The sequence below is a fragment of the Cyclopterus lumpus genome, chromosome 5, assembly GCF_009769545.1.
Source record: "Cyclopterus lumpus isolate fCycLum1 chromosome 5, fCycLum1.pri, whole genome shotgun sequence".
Taxonomy (NCBI): domain Eukaryota; kingdom Metazoa; phylum Chordata; class Actinopteri; order Perciformes; family Cyclopteridae; genus Cyclopterus; species Cyclopterus lumpus.
The window spans coordinates 2,808,753-2,836,523 of NC_046970.1; the positions used below are offsets into that span (position 1 = coordinate 2,808,753).

General features: G+C 43.3%; 3 protein-coding genes and 1 long non-coding RNA gene across 6 annotated transcripts in view; 2 read left to right on the plus strand and 2 right to left on the minus strand.

Annotated features, from left to right (window-relative positions):
* The window catches only part of tpra1 (transmembrane protein, adipocyte asscociated 1), a 6,409-nt gene extending 3,614 nt beyond the window's left edge, over positions 1-2,795 (minus strand). The window contains exons 1-4 of the mRNA XM_034533242.1: positions 2,622-2,795; positions 1,671-1,854; positions 1,412-1,544; positions 1,072-1,158 (exon numbers count right to left, since the gene is read on the minus strand). Coding sequence (XP_034389133.1) covers positions 1,072-1,158; positions 1,412-1,544; positions 1,671-1,843 — 393 coding nt within the window. The 5' untranslated portion in view covers positions 1,844-1,854; positions 2,622-2,795. The remainder of the gene's footprint in view (positions 1-1,071; positions 1,159-1,411; positions 1,545-1,670; positions 1,855-2,621) is intronic.
* Positions 2,796-12,719: 9,924 nt separating this feature from the next.
* On the minus strand, positions 12,720-15,127 carry LOC117730262 (tripartite motif-containing protein 16-like). Its single transcript, XM_034531816.1, has one exon. The coding sequence runs from the start codon at positions 15,063-15,065 to the stop codon at positions 13,314-13,316; it is 1,752 nt and encodes a 583-aa protein (XP_034387707.1). The 5' UTR covers positions 15,066-15,127; the 3' UTR covers positions 12,720-13,313.
* A 2,227-nt stretch (positions 15,128-17,354) lies between these two features.
* On the plus strand, positions 17,355-20,170 carry LOC117730265. Its single transcript, XR_004609457.1, has 3 exons — positions 17,355-17,635; positions 19,173-19,523; positions 19,748-20,170. It is a non-coding gene; the product is annotated as an uncharacterized LOC117730265 (long non-coding RNA).
* Positions 20,171-22,734: 2,564 nt separating this feature from the next.
* LOC117730264 (N-acylethanolamine-hydrolyzing acid amidase-like) lies at positions 22,735-27,437 on the plus strand. Of its 3 annotated transcripts, none has more exons than XR_004609456.1 (11): positions 22,735-22,985; positions 24,423-24,584; positions 24,658-24,781; positions 24,867-24,957; positions 25,063-25,148; positions 25,822-25,994; positions 26,123-26,185; positions 26,271-26,337; positions 26,422-26,473; positions 26,727-26,796; positions 26,903-27,437. XR_004609456.1 is itself a non-coding variant. In XM_034531817.1 (11 exons), exons 1-11 carry the CDS (start codon positions 22,783-22,785, stop codon positions 26,918-26,920), a joined length of 1,086 nt encoding a protein of 361 aa, XP_034387708.1. In that variant the 5' UTR covers positions 22,735-22,782; the 3' UTR covers positions 26,921-27,437. The 3 variants fall into 3 exon arrangements, 2 of the variants coding, with proteins under 2 accessions (XP_034387708.1, XP_034387709.1); XM_034531817.1 differs by having other exon boundaries at positions 26,422-26,450; XM_034531818.1 differs by having other exon boundaries at positions 22,890-22,985; positions 24,377-24,584; positions 26,422-26,450.
* The last annotated feature ends 334 nt before the right edge of the window (positions 27,438-27,771 follow it).

A 27,771-nucleotide genomic window follows, 5' to 3' on the forward strand; every position in this document is an offset into this window, starting at 1 on the left:
GGATACAAGCGGCCGAAATGAGCTTCCTCCGTAGGGTGGCCGGGCTCAGCCTTAGAGATAGGGTAAGGAGCTCGGACATCAGGGGGGAGCTTGGAGTCGAGTCGCTGCTCCTTCGTGTCGAAAGGAGTCAGCTGAGGTGGTTCATCTAGTCAGGATGCCTCCTGGACGCCTCCCATTAGAGGTTTTCCGGGCACGTCCAACTGGTAGGAGGCTCCGGGGAAGACCGAGGACACGCTGGAGGGATTATATCTCCCGGCTGGCCTTGGAACGCCTCGGGATCCCCCAGAATGAGCTGGAAAGTGCTGCGGGTGAGAGGGAAGCCTGGGTCGGCCTGCTGAACCTGCTGCCACCGCGACCCGACCCCGGATAAGCGGGTGATAATGGATGGATGGATGGATGGATGTTTGCATTCAACGGTGCAGCTGTGACGGCGCGCTGTGGGAACAGCGGGCTCATCGCTCTGAACTCCACAGGCATGCGAGGAATGTTCCCTCTGGTTGTGAAAGCCAAACAGAGTCCTGCTGAAGCTCACATCGGCCCCTCCGGGTGTTCAATAAAATAACGTATGCCGACCGCTACCAAAGCATTTATGCTCCGGAGCTGAAATCTGACATTTACTACCAGTGAATAAATATATATATATTTTTTTTAATTAAAAACTCCAAGAAGCCCACACTTGCTTGACAGAAAAGAACCGGACCGTCTGGAAAGGAGGACATCACATAAACAACTCCCCCCACACATGTGAGGTTTCTCCTGCTTTACAGTAAACATGTGAGGAGTTCTACACATGTACAGCTTTTATTTTGAGCATATACATGTCCTAGTTGTTGACAAATATATGTATATTATATATTTGTTATGTTTTTGCGTTATCTCTCGTTTATATTGTTGTTTCTTCTATTATTTTGTACCATGTAAACCTTTTTAAAACGCTATTATTATCAAAATCAATCTCATTTATTTGCTTAAAACATTACTTCTTGTTGTTTGAACTATGACGACTATGACTTACACCCCCAAAAAAAATGTTTCCAAAATTATAAACGCATGTTTAATTTGCGTCCTTACTTTGTCGATGATGGTGGCGGCGCTGGACGCGCTGACGGTCATGGACACGACGGCCCGGGTGATTCCAACCGCCGCCACGACAAACACCTGAAAAACAAGCGCGTTAGATTGGTCTTCTCCATAAAAACACATGTTATTATTTCACCTAAATAGAGCGACGCAGTTCATTACTGTGAAGAACAGGTGCACTGTCCCGTCAGACCTTTTTTGGGGGAGAGCAACGCTGCCAGTCATCTTTAAATGACGGGCTGAAGTACTGTTGATAATACAATTCACAATGTAGCACAGCTCTAAGTAACGACTATGATTATGATCGGGGCTTCTGCAGCCGGTGTCCTACCAGCAAGTAAAAGGTAACGAAGATGGGGCTGGAGGTGAGTCTGATCTTCGCCCGGGCCGAGGGCAGCTTCCACATCAGGAACACGAAGAAGGCCACATTGGGCACCAGCAGCAGAATGTCCCAGAACCGCACCCTGAGACAGGAGGCGTGCAGGTGAAACGTGCGGCTTCAACCACAGCAGTCCATTTGGGATTTCTGGCAACGTCACACATGGAAAAGCAACGTGCGTTTTCTTTAAAAACACTTTTAAAAACATTACCTGGAGTCTCCGATGTCCTCGTACAAGACCTGCAGGCATGTGTGAGGCTTCGAGATGTTGGCCTCCGTGTCGGGTTGCCAGGTTGGGAACGTCGACGTGTTCTCCAAAGGTGTTGGGGAAATACTGCCATTGTATTGAGCAAACCTCACCACAGCGGTCACTGTGGGGAGCATGGTGTCGGACCCTGAGGGGGGGGGGGTAAAGGGATTTGGATGAGGCTCACGTTGTAAAGTGGGCTTTGTTATGGGGAAGGTCCTCTGGCTACACACATGCCGGATCCTCTGAGGTTCTAGATAGGCTCAGATAGCAGGTCAACATGAGCAAGGCCTCGTTTGTCACGTGATGAGAGTGACACACTTGAGAAGTTCAACCTGTGCTGCTTCCCACGCGCTGAGGCGCACATGACGGAGCAGGGTCGACACACCGAGCTCATCCCATCCGTCCGCCGCACAGTGCAGCTCGGTAACCGTAACGCGGGTGAGCCGGCGCGCTGTGCGTAAACTAGTCCGTCACGGACCAACGCGGCGAGACGACGCCACGAACGGGGAATAAACCAACAGCGGTGGTTACGGGGAATAAACCAACAGGAATGGGAATAAACCAACAGGAATGGGAATAAACCAACAGCGGTGGTTACGGGGAATAAACCAACAGGAATGGGAATAAACCAACAGGAATGGGAATAAACCAACAGCGGTGGTTACGGGGAATAAACCAACAGGAATGGGAATAAACCAACAGGAATGGGAATAAACCAACAGCGGTGGTTACGGGGAATACACCAACAGGAATGGGAATAAACCAACAGGAATGGTTACGGGGAATAAACAGTTCCTCTTCCTGTTGATGAAAGCCGACTGATCACGTTAGCGTCAAAACAAACGCGACCACAGCTTCAGCTGGTAAACACAAATGTGTATTTATATATATATATCTATGTATATATCTTACCAATCCAGTAGCCTCGGACTGAGGGGCACAGCGGATGTAAACTGTTTCTATAAACAGTGTGACGTCAGCTCACACACGCTGGAATCGATCAATAAATCGGTCTCCGATAAGCGACATGGCTCCACTGGGGAGAGTTTCCTGGACACATTTCCCCAACGAGGTCAGCTGACTCTCACCAAACGAGCAGGGGAAGTCTCGCGAGAGGACGTTGTGACGTCATGGTTTTTGTGGGGGTTTTTTGCTTAAGAGAGCTGAGTGCAAAATACATATTACGAGAGTGTCATCTGCCTAAGATTCTTTACTGTTTTTCTATTTGTTTTATTGTTTATTCATAATACTTTTATTGATATTGTTTACGATGTCTCTAGTTGTGCACTTTACCTTCTGCTGCTGTAAATCCTGTAAATGTCCCCAATGCGGGACTAAAACAATATTATCTTATCTTATGTAATAACTTTCTTTGAATAGGAGAATAGGGCTTTTTCACATGTCACAGCAGGAAAGGCAAATGGTACAGGTCTAAATCTGGAGGGAGGGGGGGGCTCCTAATCTTGTAGGAGGGGTTTATGTATACACACACACACACACACATATATATATATATATATATATATATATATATATATATATATATATATATATATATAAAACAGTAAACAGCTGGTCCAGGTGGAGTCAGTCCCCTTCCCACCACAATAATAACAAATATCAGAATCAGAATCAGCTTTATTGGTGTGCACATACATGTAATTTCATTCATGAACCAACTTCATATCATCCTTCAAGGTATGATACCACAAATACAATACTGGTATATTTATATATAATATTAATAAATAAAACATCTGTATGGTTCCCTTTTTAACCAGCTTGTTCCTGGACCGATTTTTGAACACTTAACAAATAGCATTAATATTAGTATTATCCTAGTTTGCATGCATGTGAAAAGATTCCACATTTGTTACATTTGTACAGGAGTACTACTAAAGTACTACGTTCACACTGGGAGATGTGAGTACTACTAAAGTACTACGTTCACAGTAGGAGACGTGAGTACTACTAAAGTACTACGTTAACAGTGGGAGATGTGAGTACTACTAAAGTACTACGTTCACACTGGGAGATGTGAGTACTACTAAAGTACTACGTTCACAGTGGGAGACGAGAGTACTACTAAAGTACTACGTTCACAGTAGGAGACGTGAGTACTACTAAAGTACTACGTTCACTGTGGGAGATGTGAGTACTACTAAAGTACTACGTTCACAGTGGGAGACGTGAGTACTACTAAAGTACTACGTTCACAGTAGGAGACGTGAGTACTACTAAAGTACTACGTTCACAGTGGGAGATGTGAGTACTACTAAAGTACTACGTTCACAGTGGGAGACGTGAGTACTACTAAAGTACTACGTTCACAGTGGGAGACGTGAGTACTACTAAAGTACTACGTTCACAGTGGGAGACGTGAGTACTACTAAAGTACTACGTTCACACTGGGAGATGTGAGTACTACTAAAGTACTACGTTCACAGTGGGAGACGTAAGTACTACTAAAGTACTACGTTCACAGTGGGAGACGTGAGTACTACTAAAGTACTACGTTCACAGTGGGGGACGTGAGTACTACTAAAGTACTACGTTCAGTGGGAGACGTGAGTACTACTAAAGTACTACGTTCACAGTGGGGGACGTGAGTACTACTAAAGTACTACGTTCACACTGGGAGATGTGAGTACTACTAAAGTACTACGTTCACACTGGGAGATGTGAGTACTACTAAAGTACTACGTTCACAGTGGGAGACGAGAGTACTACTAAAGTACTACGTTCACAGTAGGAGACGTGAGTACTACTAAAGTACTACGTTCACAGTGGGAGATGTGAGTACTACTAAAGTACTACGTTCACAGTGGGAGATGTGAGTACTACTAAAGTACTACGTTCACAGTGGGAGACGTGAGTACTACTAAAGTACTACGTTCACAGTAGGAGACGTGAGTACTACTAAAGTACTACGTTCACAGTGGGAGACGTGAGTACTACTAAAGTACTACGTTCACAGTGGGAGACGTGAGTACTACTAAAGTACTACGTTCACACTGGGAGACGAGAGTACTACTAAAGTACTACGTTCACAGTGGGGGACGTGAGTACTACTAAAGTACTACGTTCACACTGGGAGATGTGAGTACTACTAAAGTACTACGTTCACACTGGGAGATGTGAGTACTACTAAAGTACTACGTTCACACTGGGAGACGTGAGTACTACTAAAGTACTACGTTCACAGTGGGAGACGTAAGTACTACTAAAGTACTACGTTCACAGTGGGAGACGTGAGTACTACTAAAGTACTACGTTCACAGTGGGGGACGTGAGTACTACTAAAGTACTACGTTCACAGTGGGAGACGTGAGTACTACTAAAGTACTACGTTCACAGTGGGAGACGTGAGTACTACTAAAGTACTAAGTTCACAGTGGGGGACGTGAGTACTACTAAAGTACTACGTTCACAGTAGGAGACGTGAGTACTACTAAAGTACTACGTTCACAGTGGGAGACGTGAGTACTACTAAAGTACTACGTTCACAGTGGGAGACGTGAGTACTACTAAAGTACTACGTTCACACTGGGAGACGAGAGTACTACTAAAGTACTACGTTCACACTGGGAGACGAGAGTACTTCTAAAGTACTACGTTCACAGTGGGAGACGTGAGTACTACTAAAGTACTACGTTCACAGTGGGAGACGTGAGTACTACTAAAGTACTACGTTCACACTGGGAGACGAGAGTACTACTAAAGTACTACGTTCACAGTGGGAGACGTGAGTACTACTAAAGTACTACGTTCACACTGGGAGATGTGAGTACTACTAAAGTACTACGTTCACAGTGGGAGACGAGAGTACTACTAAAGTACTACGTTCACAGTAGGAGACGTGAGTACTACTAAAGTACTACGTTCACAGTGGGAGATGTGAGTACTACTAAAGTACTACGTTCACAGTAGGAGACGTGAGTACTACTAAAGTACTACGTTCACAGTGGGAGATGTGAGTACTACTAAAGTACTACGTTCACAGTGGGAGACGTGAGTACTACTAAAGTACTACGTTCACAGTAGGAGACGTGAGTACTACTAAAGTACTACGTTCACAGTGGGAGATGTGAGTACTACTAAAGTACTACGTTCACAGTGGGAGACGTGAGTACTACTAAAGTACTACGTTCACACTGGGAGACGAGAGTACTACTAAAGTACTACGTTCACAGTGGGGGACGTGAGTACTACTAAAGTACTACGTTCACACTGGGAAATGTGAGTACTACTAAAGTACTACGTTCACACTGGGAGATGTGAGTACTACTAAAGTACTACGTTCACACTGGGAGACGTGAGTACTACTAAAGTACTACGTTCACAGTGGGAGACGTAAGTACTACTAAAGTACTACGTTCACAGTGGGAGACGTGAGTACTACTAAAGTACTACGTTCACAGTGGGGGACGTGAGTACTACTAAAGTACTACGTTCACAGTGGGAGACGTGAGTACTACTAAAGTACTACGTTCACAGTGGGAGACGTGAGTACTACTAAAGTACTAAGTTCACAGTGGGGGACGTGAGTACTACTAAAGTACTACGTTCACAGTAGGAGACGTGAGTACTACTAAAGTACTACGTTCACAGTGGGAGACGTGAGTACTACTAAAGTACTACGTTCACACTGGGAGACGAGAGTACTTCTAAAGTACTACGTTCACAGTGGGAGACGTGAGTACTACTAAAGTACTACGTTCACAGTGGGAGACGTGAGTACTACTAAAGTACTACGTTCACACTGGGAGACGAGAGTACTACTAAAGTACTACGTTCACAGTGGGAGACGTGAGTACTACTAAAGTACTACGTTCACAGTGGGAGACGTGAGTACTACTAAAGTACTACGTTCACAGTAGGAGACGTGAGTACTACTAAAGTACTACGTTCACAGTGGGAGACGTGAGTACTACTAAAGTACTACGTTCACAGTGGGAGACGTGAATACTACTAAAGTACTACTAAAGTACTACGTTCACAGTGGGAGACATGAGTACTACTAAAGTACTACTAAAGTACTACGTTCACAGTGGGAGACATGAGTACTACTAAAGTACTACGTTCACAGTGGGAGACATGAGTACTACTAAAGTACTACGTTCACAGTGGGAGACGTGAGTACTACTAAAGTACTACTAAAGTACTACGTTCACAGTGGGAGACGTGAGTACTACTAAAGTACTACTAAAGTACTACGTTCACAGTGGGAGACATGAGTACTACTAAAGTACTACGTTCACAGTAGGAGACGTGAGTACTACTAAAGTACTACGTTCACAGTGGGAGACGTGAGTACTACTAAAGTACTACGTTCACAGTAGGAGACGTGAGTACTACTAAAGTACTACGTTCACAGTAGGAGACGTGAGTACTACTAAAGTACTACGTTCACACTGGGAGACGCGAGTACTACTAAAGTACTACGTTCACAGTGGGGGACGTGAGTACTACTAAAGTACTACGTTCACACTGGGAGACGAGAGTACTACTAAAGTACTATGTTCACACTGGGAGACGAGAGTACTACTAAAGTACTACGTTCACAGTGGGGGACGTGAGTACTACTAAAGTACTACGTTCACACTGGGAGACGAGAGTACTACTAAAGTACTATGTTCACACTGGGAGACGCGAGTACTACTAAAGTACTACGTTCACAGTGGGGGACGTGAGTACTACTAAAGTACTACGTTCACACTGGGAGACGAGAGTACTACTAAAGTACTATGTTCACACTGGGAGACGCGAGTACTACTAAAGTACTACGTTCACAGTGGGGGACGTGAGTACTACTAAAGTACTACGTTCACACTGGGAGACGCGAGTACTACTAAAGTACTACGTTCACACTGGGAGACGAGAGTACTACTAAAGTACTATGTTCACACTGGGAGACGCGAGTACTACTAAAGTACTACGTTCACAGTGGGAGACGAGAGTACTACTAAAGTACTATGTTCACACTGGGAGACGCGAGTACTACTAAAGTACTACGTTCACAGTGGGGGACGTGAGTACTACTAAAGTACTACGTTCACACTGGGAGACGAGAGTACTACTAAAGTACTATGTTCACACTGGGAGACGCGAGTACTACTAAAGTACTACGTTCACAGTGGGGGACGTGAGTACTACTAAAGTACTACGTTCACAGTGGGAGATGTGAGTACTACTAAAGTACTACGTTCACAGTGGGAGACATGAGTACTACTAAAGTACTACGTTCACAGTGGGAGACGTGAGTACTACTAAAGTACTACGTTCACAGTGGGAGATGTGAGTACTACTGAAGTACTACGTTCACACTGGGAGACGTGAGTACTACTAAAGTACTACGTTCACAGTGGGGGACGTGAGTACTACTAAAGTACTACGTTCACACTGGGAGACGAGAGTACTACTAAAGTACTATGTTCACACTGGGAGACGCGAGTACTACTAAAGTACTATGTTCACAGTGGGGGACGTGAGTACTACTAAAGTACTACGTTCACACTGGGAGACGAGAGTACTACTAAAGTACTATGTTCACACTGGGAGACGCGAGTACTACTAAAGTACTACGTTCACAGTGGGGGACGTGAGTACTACTAAAGTACTACGTTCACAGTGGGAGATGTGAGTACTACTAAAGTACTACGTTCACAGTGGGAGACGTGAGTACTACTAAAGTACTACGTTCACAGTGGGAGACGTGAGTACTACTAAAGTACTACGTTCACAGTGGGAGATGTGAGTACTACTAAAGTACTACGTTCACAGTGGGGGACGTGAGTACTACTAAAGTACTACGTTCACAGTGGGAGATGTGAGTACTACTAAAGTACTACGTTCACAGTGGGAGATGTGAGTACTACTAAAGTACTACGTTCACACTGGGAGACGTGAGTACTACTAAAGTACTACGTTCACACTGGGAGACGTGAGTACTACTAAAGTACTACGTTCACAGTGGGAGATGTGAGTACTACTAAAGTACTACGTTCACACTGGGAGACGTGAGTACTACTAAAGTACTACGTTCACACTGGGAGACGTGAGTACTACTAAAGTTGGGAAAAGGGAGGCTTGTTTCTCTTAGTTGCATCACACTGTGCACCAGATGTGTTGAGTCAAATGGAAATCAAAAAAATATTAAATTAGAATTTACACAATATTTATTATATATAAAGTGTCATACAGTCAGATTTTTTAATTACCTCAGAACTATTATAACATTGGTTCGAATATAAAGACATGTTTACAATGTTTGTTGAACATTTAATTAATTGTGCTATATAAATATATATATATATATATATATATATATATATATATATATATATATGTGTGTGTATAATTTAGTTTTCTTAAATATAGATCTATAGAAGTATATTTAGTTGCAAACAACTGGGTCGAAAGAAAAGAGATCATTTCAAAAAGTTCTGCCGAGACATTAGTCTGTTGACAGCGGTCACCATGACGAGGGCAATCTGATGCATGGTGGGTAATATGGGCGGGGAAAGCGTGTTTTCATTGGTGGTCCAGCGGATTGGTCAGTGGCATTCGGAGCGCGAGGTTCAGAGGTTCGAAACCCAGCTCCGCCCCCCAGCAGTCAACGAGTGTCACGTGAGTCACCTCTGTGTCGATAGCTTAGCTTGTTGCTAACCAACGCTAGCTCTCGTTCATTAGCTTAGCAGATAGCCATGCACGCGTCTCTTCTACCAGGCGAGGAGAGAATACTATGGAGAGAAATGAGACGTCCTTTCCTCCCAAGCGTCGCGTGAAGGACGTGTCTGCTTCACACTGACTCCGGATCAGCTGATCAGCTGTCAGTCGGTTTTAACAGCTGGAGAGACGCGATCGATGTAACGGAGTTGTTTCCTGGTATAAAGATCCTTCTTCTGTCTTGGTCAGGTCTTTCTTTGTTTTCGCTGACAGCGCCCCACACTTCAGCATGCTCACGCATTCACATTTACATGATACTGATGTCACTGACTGGCACAATTGTCACAATATGTCTTTTCTTTACCTGCTTATAATAAATAACCTTTTTAATTTGCCATCATCCACTGTGTCCTTTCCCATATTTGACAGAGCCTCAGAGCCGGGTTGTGACAGTTACACACACACAACCCTGAAGATAAGAAATGATCATATATTCATTTAACTGATGTCTGTACGGTGCGTTTTGTGAACAAATGGCAACAATACGTTGATTAGAAAACCTATTTGTAATAGAAACATAAACAGGGAGAAAATAACGTCATTGAGAATGCATTTGAGTTTTGTTAATATATATTATTTGGGGGAACTTCATTAATTAATATCATTGTTATAATGTTCACAACACGCTGCGGTTGTGGAGCGCTCAGACAGTCCGCTGTCGCCCCCTGCCGGTCGCTGCGGAGGCTGCGCAACGTGCTGGGTTCATTTCAGGTGACACTAGCCGTGATAACAGAGAGGGTGAGGTCACTTTGTAGGGTGCAGTTTGCAGAGAACAGGTATGTGTTTAAAGTGTTTGACATGATCCATGTCAGACATGAGTTGAATGTATTTGTCACAACAAATATAACGCCTGCATTTCACTAAAGTATATTCAGAATCTGTCTCTGAATTAGAAATACTTATTATCAAAATATCCTTCCAGTTAGATTAGAAAGCAATAGCGTCTCGTACGTGGCTTATCAAGCTGAGCTTCATTCCAGGAAGAGGAGCGGCGCTGTGAATGTGAACTTTGTTGTTATCTGTTCAATAAATGTTTTTGAACAGTTTGTTATTTGACCCCAAGTTTAAAAAAAGAAGAGAAAAGGATATGATGGTTAGCTAGTTTGGAGACCCCAATAGTGCTCTCCAAGTATTTGTTTGTAGCTTTCCTCTCTTCGGCGTATGAAGACTCATGAAGCCCCAACAGAAGTCCATTTGACTTTGTTCACTTTAATCCAAGGAGACGTGTCCTACTGCCTGAATAGAATCACCAGCACCTGCTGCCTGGAGGGGATCTGATCATGTAAACCCCTATGGAGGCCAAAGTAGTGTACTCAGGCTAAATGTGACCTTTGACCTTTTGTGATGATGGGTCAAATGAATAAAATTACACCAAAAGAGGAAACTAATATTGCATTTCAAGACGATGCCGTCTCTCTCTCACTATAACCCGTCAAAACATTCCCATCTCACACACAAATTGCATTCCAATGTCACTAAACAATCTCTACTACATTTCAGCGACATGTTTTTTCCTCTCAGATTACGGTCACAGTTCAACAGTTTGAAACAGCCCCCTTCCAAAAGCAGGCTTCTGCATACCAGCGTTATGGGATGGGAACCTCCTGTTGATGAGACAGTGCCATGCTGGTGTGTCCAACGTGCTACAGAGCTGGTAATCTGTTGCATTGGTTCCCAACCCAAGTCCAGCCTGACGGCCTGCCTCCCCCGACAGCTCCAGAGGTCACTGTGAGGGGTCACCAGACCGGTAACATGGCAGCCAAGAAGTCCAGAGAACCAGTTCATCTGTGCTGTTGGAACAAAATACTACACTGTGAAAAAGAAACAGTAAAAGTCTTACTGAAGGAAAAGAATGTTGTGTACTTATCGTAAAGTTGTTGTACTATGTTGTTCTATTTTATCTGATGTTTCTGGTTTAATATTACTGCTTCAAAAGAGACTAAAGCCGTCAGACTAATGTAGTAAAAAGTACAACATGTACCTCTTAGATGTAGTACACTAAAACGTACATGTACCTCTTAGATGTAGTACACTAAAACGTACATGTACCCCCACTTTAGTAGTACTCTCGTCTCCTACTGTGAACGTAGTACTTTAGTAGTACTCTCGTCTCCCACTGTGAACCTAGTACTTTAGTAGTACTCTCGTCTCCCACTGTGAACCTAGTACTTTAGTAGTACTCTCGTCTCCTACTGTGAACGTAGTACTTTAGTAGTACTCTCGTCTCCCACTGTGAACGTAGTACTTTAGTAGTACTCACGTCTCCTACTTTGAAAGTAGTACTTTAGTAGTACTCACGTCTCCCACTGTGAACGTAGTACTTTAGTAGTACTCTCGTCTCCCACTTTGAACGTAGTACTTTAGTAGTACTCTCGTCTCCCACTGTGAACGTAGTACTTTAGTAGTACTCATGTCTCTTACTGTGAACGTAGTACTTTAGTAGTACTTTAGTAGTACTTTAGTAGTACTCTCGTCTCCCACTGTGAACGTAGTACTTTAGTAGTACTTTAGTAGTACTTTAGTAGTACGTAGTACTAGACGAATTCCACACACCACGGTCGACCTCTCAGCAGAGGGAGCGACTCCAAAGGGTTCTCCATGTCTGAGCAGGCTCAGATCCAGGAGTGTGAAGAGGTGAAAGCTGCTCAACTTGTAAATGCTTAGCAGTGCTCAGCTATGAAGACGGCACACAACACATTGAAGGGAAGAAGGAGAATCTAATTGAATCTGTTTGCAAGTCTCTCTCTTCAAGACTCATTCACGTGGTCTGTGTTCTCCTGCGTGACCTCAGGCCTTCACCATCACGGACCAGAACAGACTAGAACCATCTGAGGTATGTCCGCCCCTTAGCACCTTGTCCTTTCAATCTTAGTTGTAGCTGCTAGCACATATCTCATAGCTGCACTATTCAATGTTCATTATATTGACGATGTGTAATGTGAAAGAGATCATGTGGAGATACAGAGAATTGTCACACAGCGCTGCAATTCTAGCTTTTTAGCATTTTAGCTCTTTTTTTCCTCGACCCCCAAGTAACCAAACAAGACCAGTGTTTAGTGCTATTTGTGAATGACTCGACCACCAGGACACTGGACGCTGTCTTCAGATGATGGACTTTGGACTTTAAAACATGTTCTTCTGCTCTCAACATGAACTCTGGACTTTGTGGTGTTTCAGGAGGAAAACTGCCTCAGTTATTCTCTCATATTAGTTTCATATTTTATACATTAGCTTCGTATGAAACCCTGAAAATACGACAAGAAGAAAGTACTTTGTTCATTCTTGAGTCAATAAACACTTTATTCATCATGTAAACCTGTTCAATGTGTTGGACCATAATCTCACTTATGTAAAAGAATAATGAAAGATGTGCTTATTGATTATGAAACTTTATTTTATAACACAACATAGTGCATCATGTGTATGTTGATTCAGACAACAACAACAACAACATTTAGTCTCTCAATCTAATGAACACAAGAACACTTTGCAGAAAGTTGTAAGAACTAAATATCTAGAATAAAGAATCTCTTCTTTCTCTTTAAGACCCATGCAGAGGAAGAGACATTAACAAATACATCGATAACAACATTCATCAAACATTTAGAGCTCACAGCATTTTACATGTTCCTGCAGATGAATATGAGTTCAGGTAAACAAAGATCATCATGAGCAGTGAGAGCCTCCATAAACACACAGAGGAAGGAGCGCCACCTACAGGAACTCATTTACACAGCAACGAGATGGACAAGCACCGCCCACAAGGTTTGATTGACAGGTGGAGAAAAGTCTGCTCTCAGCGACAATGAAGTAAACAAAATAAGTTTAAGAATTAAAACCCAGACTTTAACCGGCTGTCCCTTAAATCACTTCTGTCTATTTGAGTTTACAGAACTCAGCAGTGTCTCCATAAGAATAAAACAACCCAAGTCCAGCATAGAGAGGCTGAGTGAATGTGGTCTGGACTCTGTGGAGGAGAGTCATGGTTCCAGAGACGCTGTAGAAGGACAGAATACCTGCTCTGTGATCCAGGTACACTCCTAGTCTGGAGGACTGAGGACCAGAGACGGGGGTTTGGACTTTGTTGTACCAAAAGTTATAACTGTTATTGTAACAACGTAAAGCCCAAGATTTGTTATTGTATCCAAACACACATTCATCCCCTGTTCTCATTATGTTCTTGTATGAAACTGCTACTTCAACTCCTTCTCTTCCTCTCCACTCCACCTCCCAGTAACAACGTCCAGTCAGACTCTCTCTACTCAGGACCTGAGGACACCATCCACTGAACCTGTCTGGGTGACTAGAATAAGACTGATGTTCATTCATAACAGTTCCTTTTCTGTTCCCATCAGATAATAACAGCCGTGTGTCTGCTGTGTTTGGATCCAGAGTGAGTTCACATGAACATCTTAAGAATCCATCTCTGGTCGTGGGCTCTGGTGCAGACAGTAAAACATCCACTTCAGTCACCGTCAGTGAGACGTTTGTCCACTTGTCTCTCAGGACGTCCTGTAGTTCATCTCTGAGTCCTGAAACAGCCGCCGTCACGTCCTCAAAGTACCTCAGAGGACGGATGTTGATGCTGGATGAGTCTGTAGACCCACTGAGTGGTGACAGTGAGGGGTAGTGGTGGAGAAGCTGGTTGAGATCCTCTGTGTGTGAGAGCAGCTTCAGCTCAGCGTCGTTCCTCTTCAGCTCAGTGATCTCCTGCTCCAGCTTCTCCTGAAGCTCTTTGACTCGACTCACTTCAGTTCTCTGCTGGGATCTGACCTGCTGCTTCACATCAGAGCTTCTGTTCTCCATGAGATGGATTAGCTCAGTGAAGATCTTCTCACTGTCCTTCACTGTTTTATCAGCAGAGAGGTTGATGGCCTCCACCTCCTGATGGAGCAGCTTCAGGTCTTTCTCTCTGTCCTGGATTCTCTGCTGGATGTTTAGTCGACTCCCCTCCAGCTCTCTCTGCCTCTCGGTCCTTTCTGCTGCAGCTGAGACGGTGTCGTGGCCTTTATGTTCATCCAGAGAGCAGAGGTAGCAGATACACTGCTGATCAGTACGGCAGAACATCTTCATCACCTCGTCGTGACGAGAGCAGATGTTCTCCTGGAGCTGGTTGGAGGGGTCCACCAGCTGGTGTTTCTTTAATTGAGGTACATCATAATGACGCTGGAGGTGTTTCTCACAGTAAGAAACCAGACACACCAGACAGGACTTGAAGGCCTTCAGTCTCCTCCCAGTGCAGACATCACAGGCCACATCTTCAGGTCCAGCATAGCAGTGATCAGCAGGAGCAGCTTGGAGTCCAGTCTTCTTCAGCTGCTCCACTACAACTGCCAACATGGTGTTCTTCAGCAGGACAGGCCTCGGTGTGAAGGTCTGCCTACACTGAGGGCAGCTGAGGAGCTTCTTCCCGTCCTCTTCATCCCAGTGGTCTTTAATACAGTTCATGCAGTAGCTGTGTCCACAGGGAATAGTCACCGGATCCTTCAGGAGATCCAGACAGATGGAACAAGAGAAGGTCTCCCGGTCCAGCTGATCTCCTTTGGGCTCCATTTCACCTCTCGGTAACAACGAGTGTCTGAGTTTCACTTCCTCAGAAGAGACTCTGACTTCAGGTCTGAACAACATGTGACGGTTCAGTGAACGGGGCGTGTCAGCTCTACTGCTCCGCCTCCATGTTGGTTACACCAATCTTTAGAGCTGTAGATCTGAAGGGGAGGGGCCAGGAAGGATGTGGACACAGTGCAGCTGTCTGTGATTGACAGCAGGAGGAAGAGGGAGGGGCTTATCAAGCTGAGCTTCATTCCAGGAAGAGGAGCGGCGCTGTGAAAGTGAACTTTGTTCCCTCATTTACAGACAGAGACTCTGTTGAAACCTGCTGCATGTTTGAAATCATTTCAGTTTCTCAACTTCAACATATGTCTTGGCTCCTCAGGCGTTGATGATCGATCCATATTTCTCTACAACTCTTCCTCAAGTTCTGTTTCTCTAATTCTTAAATCAGTTATTCGTTGCAGCTCTGACTCCAGAAGCTCCTGAAGAACCCGACGAGCTGCTTCTGTAATTAACTGGTTGATAAACATTAATACATGTTTCTGTCAAATGGAGAAATTACATATATGTGGTAAGGCAGGCAACGGGCAGCCTGTGATTAGGACCCAGGCCAAGGGGCGGAGCTTCTAAAAAGGGGTGTGAAGCTCACCTGGGCCTTTCTTCCTGTAGTCAGACACACCTGAGAGAGCACACAGTCATAGAGCAGCCATCTTTCATGGGCCTTTTATTGTTGCTGTGAACCGGTAACTTTGATTTGGTTGAAGAGTTCTCCTAAATGACCTACACACGTTGTGACTTTATACTTTATGTTTTTATTGAACTCTACACTGACAGTTTAGCCCCACATGGTTTACTCTCTTGTTTGAGCACTTCTTTTGTATTAAATGTATAATTTACTTCAATAAAATATATATTTTCTGGTGGTGTGTGGTATATCACCGGGTCACACACACATATACATATATATATATATATATATATATATATATATATATATATATATATATATATTATTATTATATATAATATAACAGTTCATAAAGCGGCTCATTTGGCCCGGATCCAAAAGCGGATCCATTACGCAAATAGTTTGTATAACATCCCGTGAGAATCAGAAACGTTTTATTAGCCAAGTAGGTTTACACCTACAAGGAACTTAGCGTGGTGGGTGGTGCAACATAGGACGTCAGACATTACAAACAACAACAAGCAACAACAGTAGACAACAAATAAATAATCAACAAAGTGCAGACGAGACATAGAATAAAATGTACACATGGTATTATCTTTCTGTTTTAGAGTAACACTGTTTTGTTGTCTCCATCCAAACCCCATACATATTTACATTGAAGGATGCAGAAGATGGAGGAGCAGTGTGTGCGTCATACCTGCACACAGCCTACAATGAGCCGGAATATATATATTTGGACAAAGATGTGACCGGTAGAGATTTGCCAGGGTTCAGTGAAAATTATGAACTCTGCGTGCGCCCAGCTTTGCTGTTTCTTTTTCTTCTTCTTCTGTATCACCTCTAACGTCGAGGGTGTAGGGAAACCAAACAAAGCTAATACATAGAGATGTTCCTGTGTACACTATATTTAACCTTTTCTCCACAGGGCCGTTTGGCATCCCTTAAAGGAGCTATTTGTCTGGGCCGGGATCGCCTGTGACATCACAAGCACGCATGGAGGTGGTAGGTGGCGTCGTCCACGTCATGAACGCTGCTCCCCGTGCACGCTCGTCCTGGCTAGTGCACGGTGCAGAGCAGAGGGTCGTGTCACAGACGGATTACAATACAAACAGGAAGTGGGACCACAGTCTGCTCCGCTGTATTTATGAATGTGGGCTATAGCTCCTTTAAGCTTTGTTTTAGGTTTGAAATACACGTGTTTCACATGTGTATTTAGTATTTACTCTGACAACTAATACTATAACATGTTTTAAATGTCACACAAACATGAATTATGAGACACGCAGGAGTCAGAGTTCTACTGTAGAGCATAAAGAATAACTTTTGAAGATTGGATATCCATCCGACTTGCCTAAACATTTAAATAATGTAAAAGCAATGCCAAATAGTGATGGTGCTAGTTTAATTCTGCCACTTTATTTTACATTTTTAAAAGGAGTACATTGTTCTGAACGGGGATGCAATGCAATTTTGAATAAACATTATTCAGACAATTTCTGTGTTTGTGTTCTTTAAGCATTCGTTGCTCATTCAATGTATTGCACGAGTCCCTGAGGGCTTTATGTGTTATTGATTATTGATTCACATTGGGCCCATTCTTAGTAGTTCCCCTCGCCTGTCAGTAGATGGCGCTCTTGTAACGTGCAGCAGGGCTCTCAGCCTCCGCCCTTCGATGGTGCATCGAACCCACTGAGAACTGCCTCCAACACAGCAAATGAACTACTCGTGTTACCGTTATCATGAAGGGAGGCAGAGGAAGAGCTCTACATGTGACACGCTGAGCAGAGAGCGAGCAGGAGGGGGCCAGAAGGAAGCTATCGCTATCCGCTAAGCTAGCACGGTGGCTAACGTTAGCGGAACTAAACAACGTGAAAATAAGACTGTTGGATTTGTAGCGATACGTCGCTAAAAGAAGGAGAGATCCGAGTGTTTAAATGTGTAAGATGTACAGCAGGTAATCAGCCCTTTGTACTAAAGAATATCACACAATTACCGTATCAGCTCCGGCTAAACCAAGCGATCAGAAAACAGACACGCAAGAGATGGGAGATGTTTCGGAAAGAATATATAGAAATAAAAAATAAAATAACTTTTTATTTATTAATTTAATTTATTAATAAAAGAAGAAGAAAAAATATTAAATTAATTAAAAAAAATTTTAATTTAATTTAACTTTTTTTTTATTAGATAAATGAACTTTTTCTTTTTTAAACTGCCACTTTTTAAAACAGACACGATGAGAGATGTTTTGGAAAAAAAAAGTTTAATTAAATTTTAAAAAATAATAATAATTTTAATTTTTTTTTTCTTTTCTTCTTCCTTTATTGCAATTAATTAATACAAAATAAATATATATATATATATATATATATTTATTTTGTATTAATGTGTGTTTTATTTATTTTTTTTGCAATTAATACAAAATAAATATATATATATATATATATATTTATTTTGTATTAATTATATATATATATATATTTATTTTGTATTAATTGCAATAAAGGAAGAAGAAAAGAAAAAAAAAATTAAAATTTTTAATTTAATTTAACTTTTTTTTTTTTTGATAAATGAACATTTTCTTTTTTAAACTGCCAGTTACACCGTGCACTGGTATCGCTGGTAATCCTACGTGCCAAACGCCAGTTGAAGCCAGAGGTCGCACTCTCATTATGCAATGTATACACTGCACACACAAGTGTCCCTGTTGGAGGTACCGGGGAGTCATGAAGTCCCGTGACCGCAATCCAGGGGTAGTTCTCCCAATTTGGCTCAACTGACGCCGACACGGTTCTCTCGGGGGGCATAGTATCGTTGAGAACCGTCCGAAATTTGTGGTCCGTTTGCGGATCCAAGTGGGAGGAAATGAGTAAACCCACCAAGCGCGGGGAGTCGCTTTGTGCGAACCACCGCCACACCCGGGTTTCGAACCCGCATCTTATCTGGTGTGGAAGGCGAGAGCGTAAGCCGCTTCGCCACCGCGCTAGCCAACATATACAGATTCGTGGGGAGCTTTGTCTTTTAGAATTTAAAGATTGCGCAATATTTGTCCAATTTCAAGATTGCGCAATATATATATTTTTCAAAATTTGCATTTTTCAAAATTATAACAATTATAAACATTATAAATGTGACAAGATTAGGAGGGGTTTCCCCCCTCCCTCCAGAATTAGACATGTGACAAATGTGGAATCTTTTCACATGCATGCAAACTAGGATAATACTAATATTAATGCTATTTGTTAAGTGTTCAAAAATCGGTCCAGGAACAAGCTGGTGAAAAAGGGAACCATACAGATGTTTTATTTATTACTATTATAGATAAATATACCAGTATTGTATTTGTGGTATCATACCTTGAAGTTGGTTCATGAATGACTTTAACCATATTGTATATAATGAAAATGTACATTTAACCATTTAATTACATGTATGTGCACACACACATGGCCAATAAAGCTGATTCTCACACAAGTGTTTTTATTGTCCAGGTGGGAGAGGGCGGAGTGAAGCGCTGTGGAGATGGCGTCTTCTGTACACCTGTTCTGGCGGTAGGTGAATTGGAGGGGGTCCAGTGTGGGTGGTAAGCAGGTTTTCAGATGAGCCAAGACCAGCCTCTCATACACTTCATGATGATGGGTGTAAGTGCAGCGGGGCGAAAGTCGCTAAGGCTCGCTGCAGTGGCGTGTTTGGGCACTGGCACGATAGAGGTGGCTTTAAAGCACGTTGGCACAGCTGCTTGGGCCAGTGACAGGTTGAAGATGTCAGTCAGGACCCCAGTCAGCTGCCCAGCACAGGCCTGGAGCACACGTCCGGGATGCCGTCAGGGCCCGCAGCCTTACGTGAGTTGATGCTGCGCAGCGCAATCCACACATCCGTGGGGGGGAGGGGCTGGTGGTCTGCATATATGTATGTATGTATATATATATATATATATATATATATATATATATATATATATATATATATATATATATATATATGTATATGTATATGTATGTGCTGTATTATCATATTATCTATTATTGTGCATTTCTAACAGCATAACATTAATATCCTGTTACAGGACAATCCCAATTGTACTTGATCCCAGATATCCAGACCTCGTGATAATGTCCTGTTCAGGGACAACGGTGATCAGAAGAACCAACATCAGACACATCCGGGTATTTGGACCGTGCATGAGCAGATGGGGAGTTCAGAACTCCGTGATCAACGTGCACAGGTCCACCACGTTCTGGCTCTATGTGGATGTTTCAATGTTAGTCAACCTGCCCTGACCTGTGTGACACTGTCCGTCTAACTGGGAAAAGGGAGGCTTGTTTCTCTTAGTTGCATCACACTGTGCACCAGATGTGTTGAGTCAAATGGAAATCAAAAAGATATTAAATTAGAATTTACACAATATTTATTATATATAAAGTGTCATACAGTCAGATTTTTTAATTACATCAGAACTATTATGACATTGGTTCTAATATAAAGACATGTTTACAATGTTTGTTGAACATTTAATTAATTGTGCTATATAAATATATATATATATATATTTATATATAAACATATGTATAATTTAATTGTTCTTGAATATAGATCTATAGAAGTATATTTAGTTGCAAACAACTGGGTCGAAAGAAAAGAGATCATTTCAAAAAGTTCTGCCGAGACATTAGTCTGTTGACAGCGGTCACCATGACGAGGGCAATCTGATGCATGGTGGGTAATATGGGCGGGGAAAGCGTGTTTTCATTGGTGGTCCAGCGGATTGGTCAGTGGCATTCGGAGCGCGAGGTCAGAGGTTCGAAACCCGGCTCCGCCCCCAAGCAGTCAACGAGTGTCACGTGAGTCACCTCTGTGTCGATAGCTTAGCTTGTTGCTAACCAACGCTAGCTCTCGTTCATTAGCTTAGCAGATAGCCATGCACGCGTCTCTTCTACCAGGCGAGGAGAGAATACTATGGAGAGAAATGAGACGTCCTTTCCTCCCAAGCGTCGCGTGAAGGACGTGTCTGCTTCACACTGACTCCGGATCAGCTGATCAGCTGTCAGTCGGTTTTAACAGCTGGAGAGACGCGATCGATGTAACGGAGTTGTTTCCTGGTGTAAAGATCCACTCAAACTATTGTTATGGAAATCAACCTTTCCAATCTCCCTCAGAGAAAACAAGTGCCGAGCACCCGTTCAACAGGTAATTAAAAGGCGACTGCAGACATGACAGACAGAGGACTGGCTGTCAGCGTGACCACACCGAGGGAGAGCCGGACTGAGCAGCCTGGGAAGCCCCGAGAGGTCCGACACAGCAGGGGACCAGAGGAGAGGGGACCAGAGTCTTCGGGAGAGACTGAGGGCCTTCAGAAGACAGCCCTCAGCTCCTCCAGGAGAGCATCAACTCTAATAACCTCACAAATGTAAGCTGAATATAATCTAAAACGGTACTACTCCATTTAAGGGATGCATATTGAACATGTTATATTACTTTATTTGATCTTTATTAACATTCACTCCTTTTTACCATTTTAATGTGAATGTATAAATGGGAGGAATACAAAGGGACATGTTTGCTGTTTTCGTGCAATGGACACTGGACGCTGCACTGGGGGCCCTCGACCCAGAGGTAGGAGAGGCTTACCCCACAGCGAGATGCTCTTTCTAGCTCAACCCATGGCCCTCTGTTACTGTTGAACCCAATGAATACTCATATTATATGGAGCCCATTCATACAATCAAAATGCTGCATTAGAAATCAATTTGGCTTTAGAGCTTCTTACAGGAAAATAGTCGTAATTTTGTCCACCTTCCTCAAAGTCTATTTAATACACTGTTAATATATATTATTTTATCTATTGTATACCTTACATATAATATAATAATATACATATTATTTGTATGTATATATGTGTGTGTATATATATATATATACAGGTAATAAAATAAGGTTTATTTATTTTGCACTTATCACAGACAAAGGGTCACAAAGTGCACTACTTTCAGCCCCTCTGTGCTTACAGGGGAGGCCCTACACACATGTAAAAAAAAATGAACATCCATGTGTGTGCGACGTCCGTGATCAACGTGCACAGGTCCATGTACTGGCACTAGTGTGGATACTTTACAGGCACTCGTGTTAGTAAATGTACAACCTGCCCTGATCTGTGTGTCACTGTGTGTCTAACTGGGAAAAGGGAGTTTCTCTTAGTTGTTGCATCACACTGTACACCAGATATGTGTTGAGGTTGACCCCTGACCTCTGACCTGTTGCCTTGGTTTCCACAGAAGCAGAGATGGTCTCTGCAGGATGCTCCTCGTCTCGTGAGAATCTTTCAAACTAGAAACCCCTCGATGCCAAAGTGTGTCTGTGGCAATATGTGCACTAATTTACAGACGAGACCACGTGTGCACGTCTTCATCTCGTGTGCACGCTGCACTCGTCACTCTTCACTGCCACTCAGACCCACTGAGCTGTACTGCACACCGAACACACGTGCAGAGAAACAGTGTTTCCCATGTGTGGAATGGATCTGTAGTTTATAGGCATCACACAGATGTCACAATACATTTACTAACATATGCCTTATCGTTCATATCAGTGGTGATGGTGGCTCACTGCACAGAAGAGCATCAGAGAAAACTAACTGTGACAATGACGCCATCTGGTGGCGGCAGTGCAGATACCCTTTTTACATTTGGACGTTCACATGAACTTTCATCTCAAATTGAAATTGTTGTATCTACATTGAATTCAGTCTATTTAGCTGCATGAATGCTAAATAAGATATTTATGCACTACATCCCCATTTCATTGTTGTTGTTGTTGTTGTTTATATTGTACATGGCCAATAAAGCTGATTCTGATTCTGAACTGAGGAACCGGATTTTGGTTTGGAAGACTTTGGTTTGGTTTTACGTATTTCTCTTAATCCATTCCATGATTTAGTTTGATCATGATTACCATCGTCATGAAGCCAAAAGCCATTGGTTTGCGGAAGCTTGGTGTCTTATGACCCGTCTGTTGACCCAGCTCTTATTCTGAAAAGCTCCGATCGGAAGTCTCTTTCCGCACGGTGTCCCAGCTCCGCTCGGACGGAGCGGACCAGTCGCGTTGATGATGATGATGATGATGATGATGCTGCTGCTGCTGCTGCGGGCTGCGGTGCTGCTGCTCGGACTCGGAGTCTCGTGCCCGGCGCAGGTCGCGCCCCCCACGGTGACCGTCAGCCTGGATGAAGCTCCAGAGGTGCGATGGGACTCTCTGGGGAAAGTGTTCGACGTGGACTACCTGAGGAAAGCCGCCGCGGAGGTCATCGAGTAAGTTATGTTGGATCTCTAGAAAGTAGTTTTACTCGTGACGCCGCAGGTCACGTGTGGCAGACACTTTGTAACGAGCAACTCGGTGCTTATAACGCATGTATAACAACAACGTTGTGTGGGTAGGCTTTTGAAAATGGGTTCATCAGTAATCATAAACATTATTAGTTAACAGACCACTGCGACAACCAGTTGGTAAACAAACAAACAAGCAGTACATAATAAATATTTATGTATACACATTTTGTTCAATATATATAATGTAATCCATAAATGAAGTATATATATTTATATATATGTGTATATGCAATATATATATATATATATATATATATAGATTTCATTATATATATATTGAAAACAATGTGTATAAATATATATTTATTATGTATTGTTTTGTTTGATTATTAGTGCGTTATACAACTTTTTAGGACCTCGTGACTTATATAAATAAGGGCTCTGTAGGAAGCTGATTCCTTGACTCCTTTTTAAAAAAAAAGAAGTATAATCCACTGAGTAACAGACGTCTCTTTTCCCAATGTACGTCTATGGGAACATTTATTTTTCAGGTCCCGTGGCATCACATGTCGGACCCGAAAATGATAATTCCACCATTTGGCCACCGTGTATAATTGGCTTCAACGGCAGCTGTTGATAGAGGAACAGGCCTTTAGGAGTTGAGATAAGGACTTGCATAAGGAGTCAAAAAACAGGTTCAGCGAGGCGGTGAGAGCTGAACGACTGCACGCTGAGAAGCTGCAACACCAGTTGAAAGACAACGGGACAGTCCTGACCCCGTCCACCAGCTCCAGGGCACCAAGTGCCTCTTCCCCAGCTCAGCAGGGGCCCGCGACTCTTCATCACCCACCACAACGACTCTCTATTCGGTTCTTCAACTCCTCCCACATACACGCCTGCTTCAAGGCCTCCACCATCACCCCTTAATTAAACCTTAATGACTACAGGCCTGTTGCACGGACCTCTGTGGTCTTTTGAGTACCTAATCCTGGCCCACCTTGAAACCCTCACGAGCCACTCCTGGACCCCCTGCAGTTTGGCTACAGAGCCAACGGGTCTAATAATGTCACACATTTGTGAACGTGTTCTTGAATATTTTCCACTTTAGTATCAGAGAACATCGCATCAATATAAGAATACATCCCCTACCCTTAAATTATATCATATTACATCACCAGTGGTTGTTAAACTAAGAGAAAGGTGAACTGTACTAATGAGGGACGTAACCACACATAGTTAGAAACATAATTCTGGTAGAAAGCTAACACGCTAACGCGCTAACGATGTTTTCTTTCGTATTAACGCATTACGGCAGCCTTGAATCAGCAGTGAAACCAACTCCTGCACTTGTTTGTATTGTGTGCATCTTCCAGTGCGGACACAGACGTGTTTGTTGTCTTCTCCTTTTGTCGTCGTCAGCACGACGGTTCCTAAATGGGTCCATCGCGCAGTGAGGCCGCTGGTGAAGGACCTCGAAAAGTACATTCCTCAGCCGTACGGGGGGGAGATCCGCGGCTTGGCCTCGCACCTGGGAGACATTTCAGACGTCATCATTCTCAACTTTGCCTATGAAATATCTGCGTACGTATGATTTTTAAACCCGATGTGTGCACGATGCGGAGGCCGGCTGGATCTAAACTGTGTGCGTTCACAGATTCTGCACCAGCATCGTCGCTCAGGACGAGAAGGGGCACATGTACCACGGCAGGAACCTTGATTATCCACACGCGGTTCTGAGGAATCTGACGATGGACGTGATATTCATCAAGAATGGAAAGGTACAGCACTCAAAAACGACATCACCTCCTTGAGTTATATTAAGCTTAACAAAATGTACAATCCTGTACGTGGTTTATTTGAAAGGTGGCGTACCGTGGAACGTCTTTTGCCGGATACATCGGCCTGTGGACGGGACAGAGTCCCAACAAGTTCACGGTGTCTGGTGACCAGCGAGGTGACACCGCGCCTCTTGTCAGCGCTCATGTTTGTCCGGAAATGTTTGCAATGTTCAGATTGTATTATTCCATTGTGTGTGTGTGTGTGTGTGTGTGGTCATCAGGCAGTGAACACTTGTGGAACTTGTGGAAGAACATGGTGTCTGCGCTCCTCTTTCGGAGATCCCCCGTCAGCTGGCTGGTGAGGGAGGTGAGTTCAGGACTTTAGGGAAGCAACGATGAGGAAGTTCACTGTACGAGGAAGTGAAACGTACTTTGTATTTATTCATTTGGGAAAATGCACCTATCGTCCCCCACATTGCTTTACACACCACTTTACTCGTTACCTTTCACAATAAAAGCCCTAGACGCACAGTAAACGTAAAGGGGAACTTACATTCACTCAAAGTGGCAACTCGACAAAACAGCTTCCAGTTTGTATTAATAACAACAATGCAGGTCGATATTTATTATGGATAGGCTACCGGCCGACGTTGACCTGGCACGTTTTGATTTCCCGAAAGCAATGACGTAATTAACCGCACAATATTAATGTAAATATTACATTTACAAGTTAAAAGGTACATTACAACATAGAAATGGCAGACACCATTTTTTAAAATTTTAAATAGTTTAAAAGGTAGGAAGCAAGGTATAAGAAAAAAGCACAATAATTAATATAAATAAGGTATAATCATTAAAAGAATTAAGAATAAAAATTCAGGCCACAAAGCCTTTGAAAGCACACTTATAAAAAAAATGTTTTTGCAGATATTTATTGCTCCTCATATCGTCCTCTACATAGATCTCTCTGTATCGTGTGGAGGAAGTAGTGAATGATTGGATGATTTTGGACTCTGTCTATTTGTATGTAACCCACGCAGACGCTGGCGGAAGCGGAGGACTTTCAGGACGCCGTGATGCGCCTCGCCAAGATTCACATCATCACCGGGGTGTATTACATCGTGGGAGGGACGCGAGCAGGCGAAGGGGTCGTCATCACCAGAGACCGAACGGGCCCCGCCGACATCTGGCCCCTGGATCCCCTGACTGGAGGGTAGGCAACACACCCGGGGACAGCCTGTTGTCCCAAAAACGTGTGTGCGTCGAGTGCAAAACTGCACAACCGAACCCAAACGTATTTTTAAAAAAAAGAAGAAAAACCTGTGCGTTCCCCCGTTCCAGATGGTACCGAGTGGAGACCAACTTTGACCACTGGCTCCCGCCTCCAACCAGGGATCACCGCAGGTGAGTCCTGTCACACGACGGGTACCGCCACGCTATCGCCGCCGTTCGCTGCTTATTACGCTCACGATATGTTTCCATTTTGTAGGGACGCAGCCAACAAAGCACTAAACGCTACAGGCCAAGAGAACATCAGCTTGGAGACCCTTTACCAGGCATGTGTGGACGACTGAATCAATGAGGGATATCGCGTGCGGCGCATTTTGTGTGGATTTGACTAACCTGGTCTTGCTTTGCAGGTTCTGTCGCTGTATCCGGTGTGCAACGGGTAAGGAGATCTTCATCCGCCCGGTACGCTCTCATTGTTTTTGTTTCAAGGAGTCACATGACTGTCCATGTCGCTGAGACGGGGGAGCTGTGTGCATACCAGTGTCTCTTGTCAATAGGCCTTTGTTTGACACCATTGCAAGTATACGCTGTATAGAACAGCAATATTTTGATAGTGTTATTTTCAAGGAAGCGTTCCGTAGATTGTTTTAATAGTTTACTGCATGTCGCATGACATCTGATGGCATCTATTGTCTTCTGTGTCCATAATCCCCAGAGTGACTATTTACACGACATTAATGAGTGCGGCAGCCCCCGAGAAGTACAACACACTCATTAGGCCGAAGGTAATCGCGTCTCTCACGACGACATCCTGAATGCATCTTTTTGTTTGTGTAATGTATGACAGCGCGATGCCCCCCCCCCCCCCCCCCCCCCCCATCTCTTTCTAAGGGCTGCCCACCGAACTGACGGGCCTCGAGACGGTCGACGCCACACAGGCCGCCGTGCCGTCGTGACGGTCGCACGCCGGTTCACGATCACGTGAACGTGTGAATAATCGACGATTGCGACGGAAGTGGACCGAGGCATCGTGAGGGGCGACGCCGCTTTTCTGCCGCTAATAAAAATTGCATCGATAATTTTTTTTAGAACCGGAATTTATATGTCAAGCTTAATAACATTTTTAATTGATTGCCAAATTAAATTATATGGTTGTTCATATTAAGTAATATGACAACTTCCAAAAACCAATGGATGTTTTTTTAGAAAAGATCATAATGACTTGACCTCCAAAAGTAACATTCCAATGTCCCAAAAACCTGGAATTATTCTGGTGTGCCGATGATTGCTGTTTAATGACAGGAAGAAAGATGTACTACATCATGCTTTCTCCAGTAACCGTTGTCAGATTTATGATTTATGGATGTTGTAGACAATGAAGGTCTATTTTTTTACTTTAATAAATGGTGGTTGTGATTTCTATGAATGTATGCTGCGTTGTCATAGTTCCACTCCATGCATCACTCAATACTATATTTATCAGCGATCAGTGAAATTCCCTTTTCAGACTTTTCCATTTGACTAGATATATCTGGAGGCCTGAAGGTGGTCAAATTAAAACAAAAATAACACAAATTAAAATAAAAGATTGTGTTGCAGAGATTCTTGTGTACTATTTACTGCATATTATTTACTCCAGTATCTAAATTGTGCTCCAGACAGTAATTCCCAAACTGTTATAACATTATTCAAAATTCAAATGTCTTGTATATAAATACAGATATATATGTGTATATATATGTGTATATATATATATATAT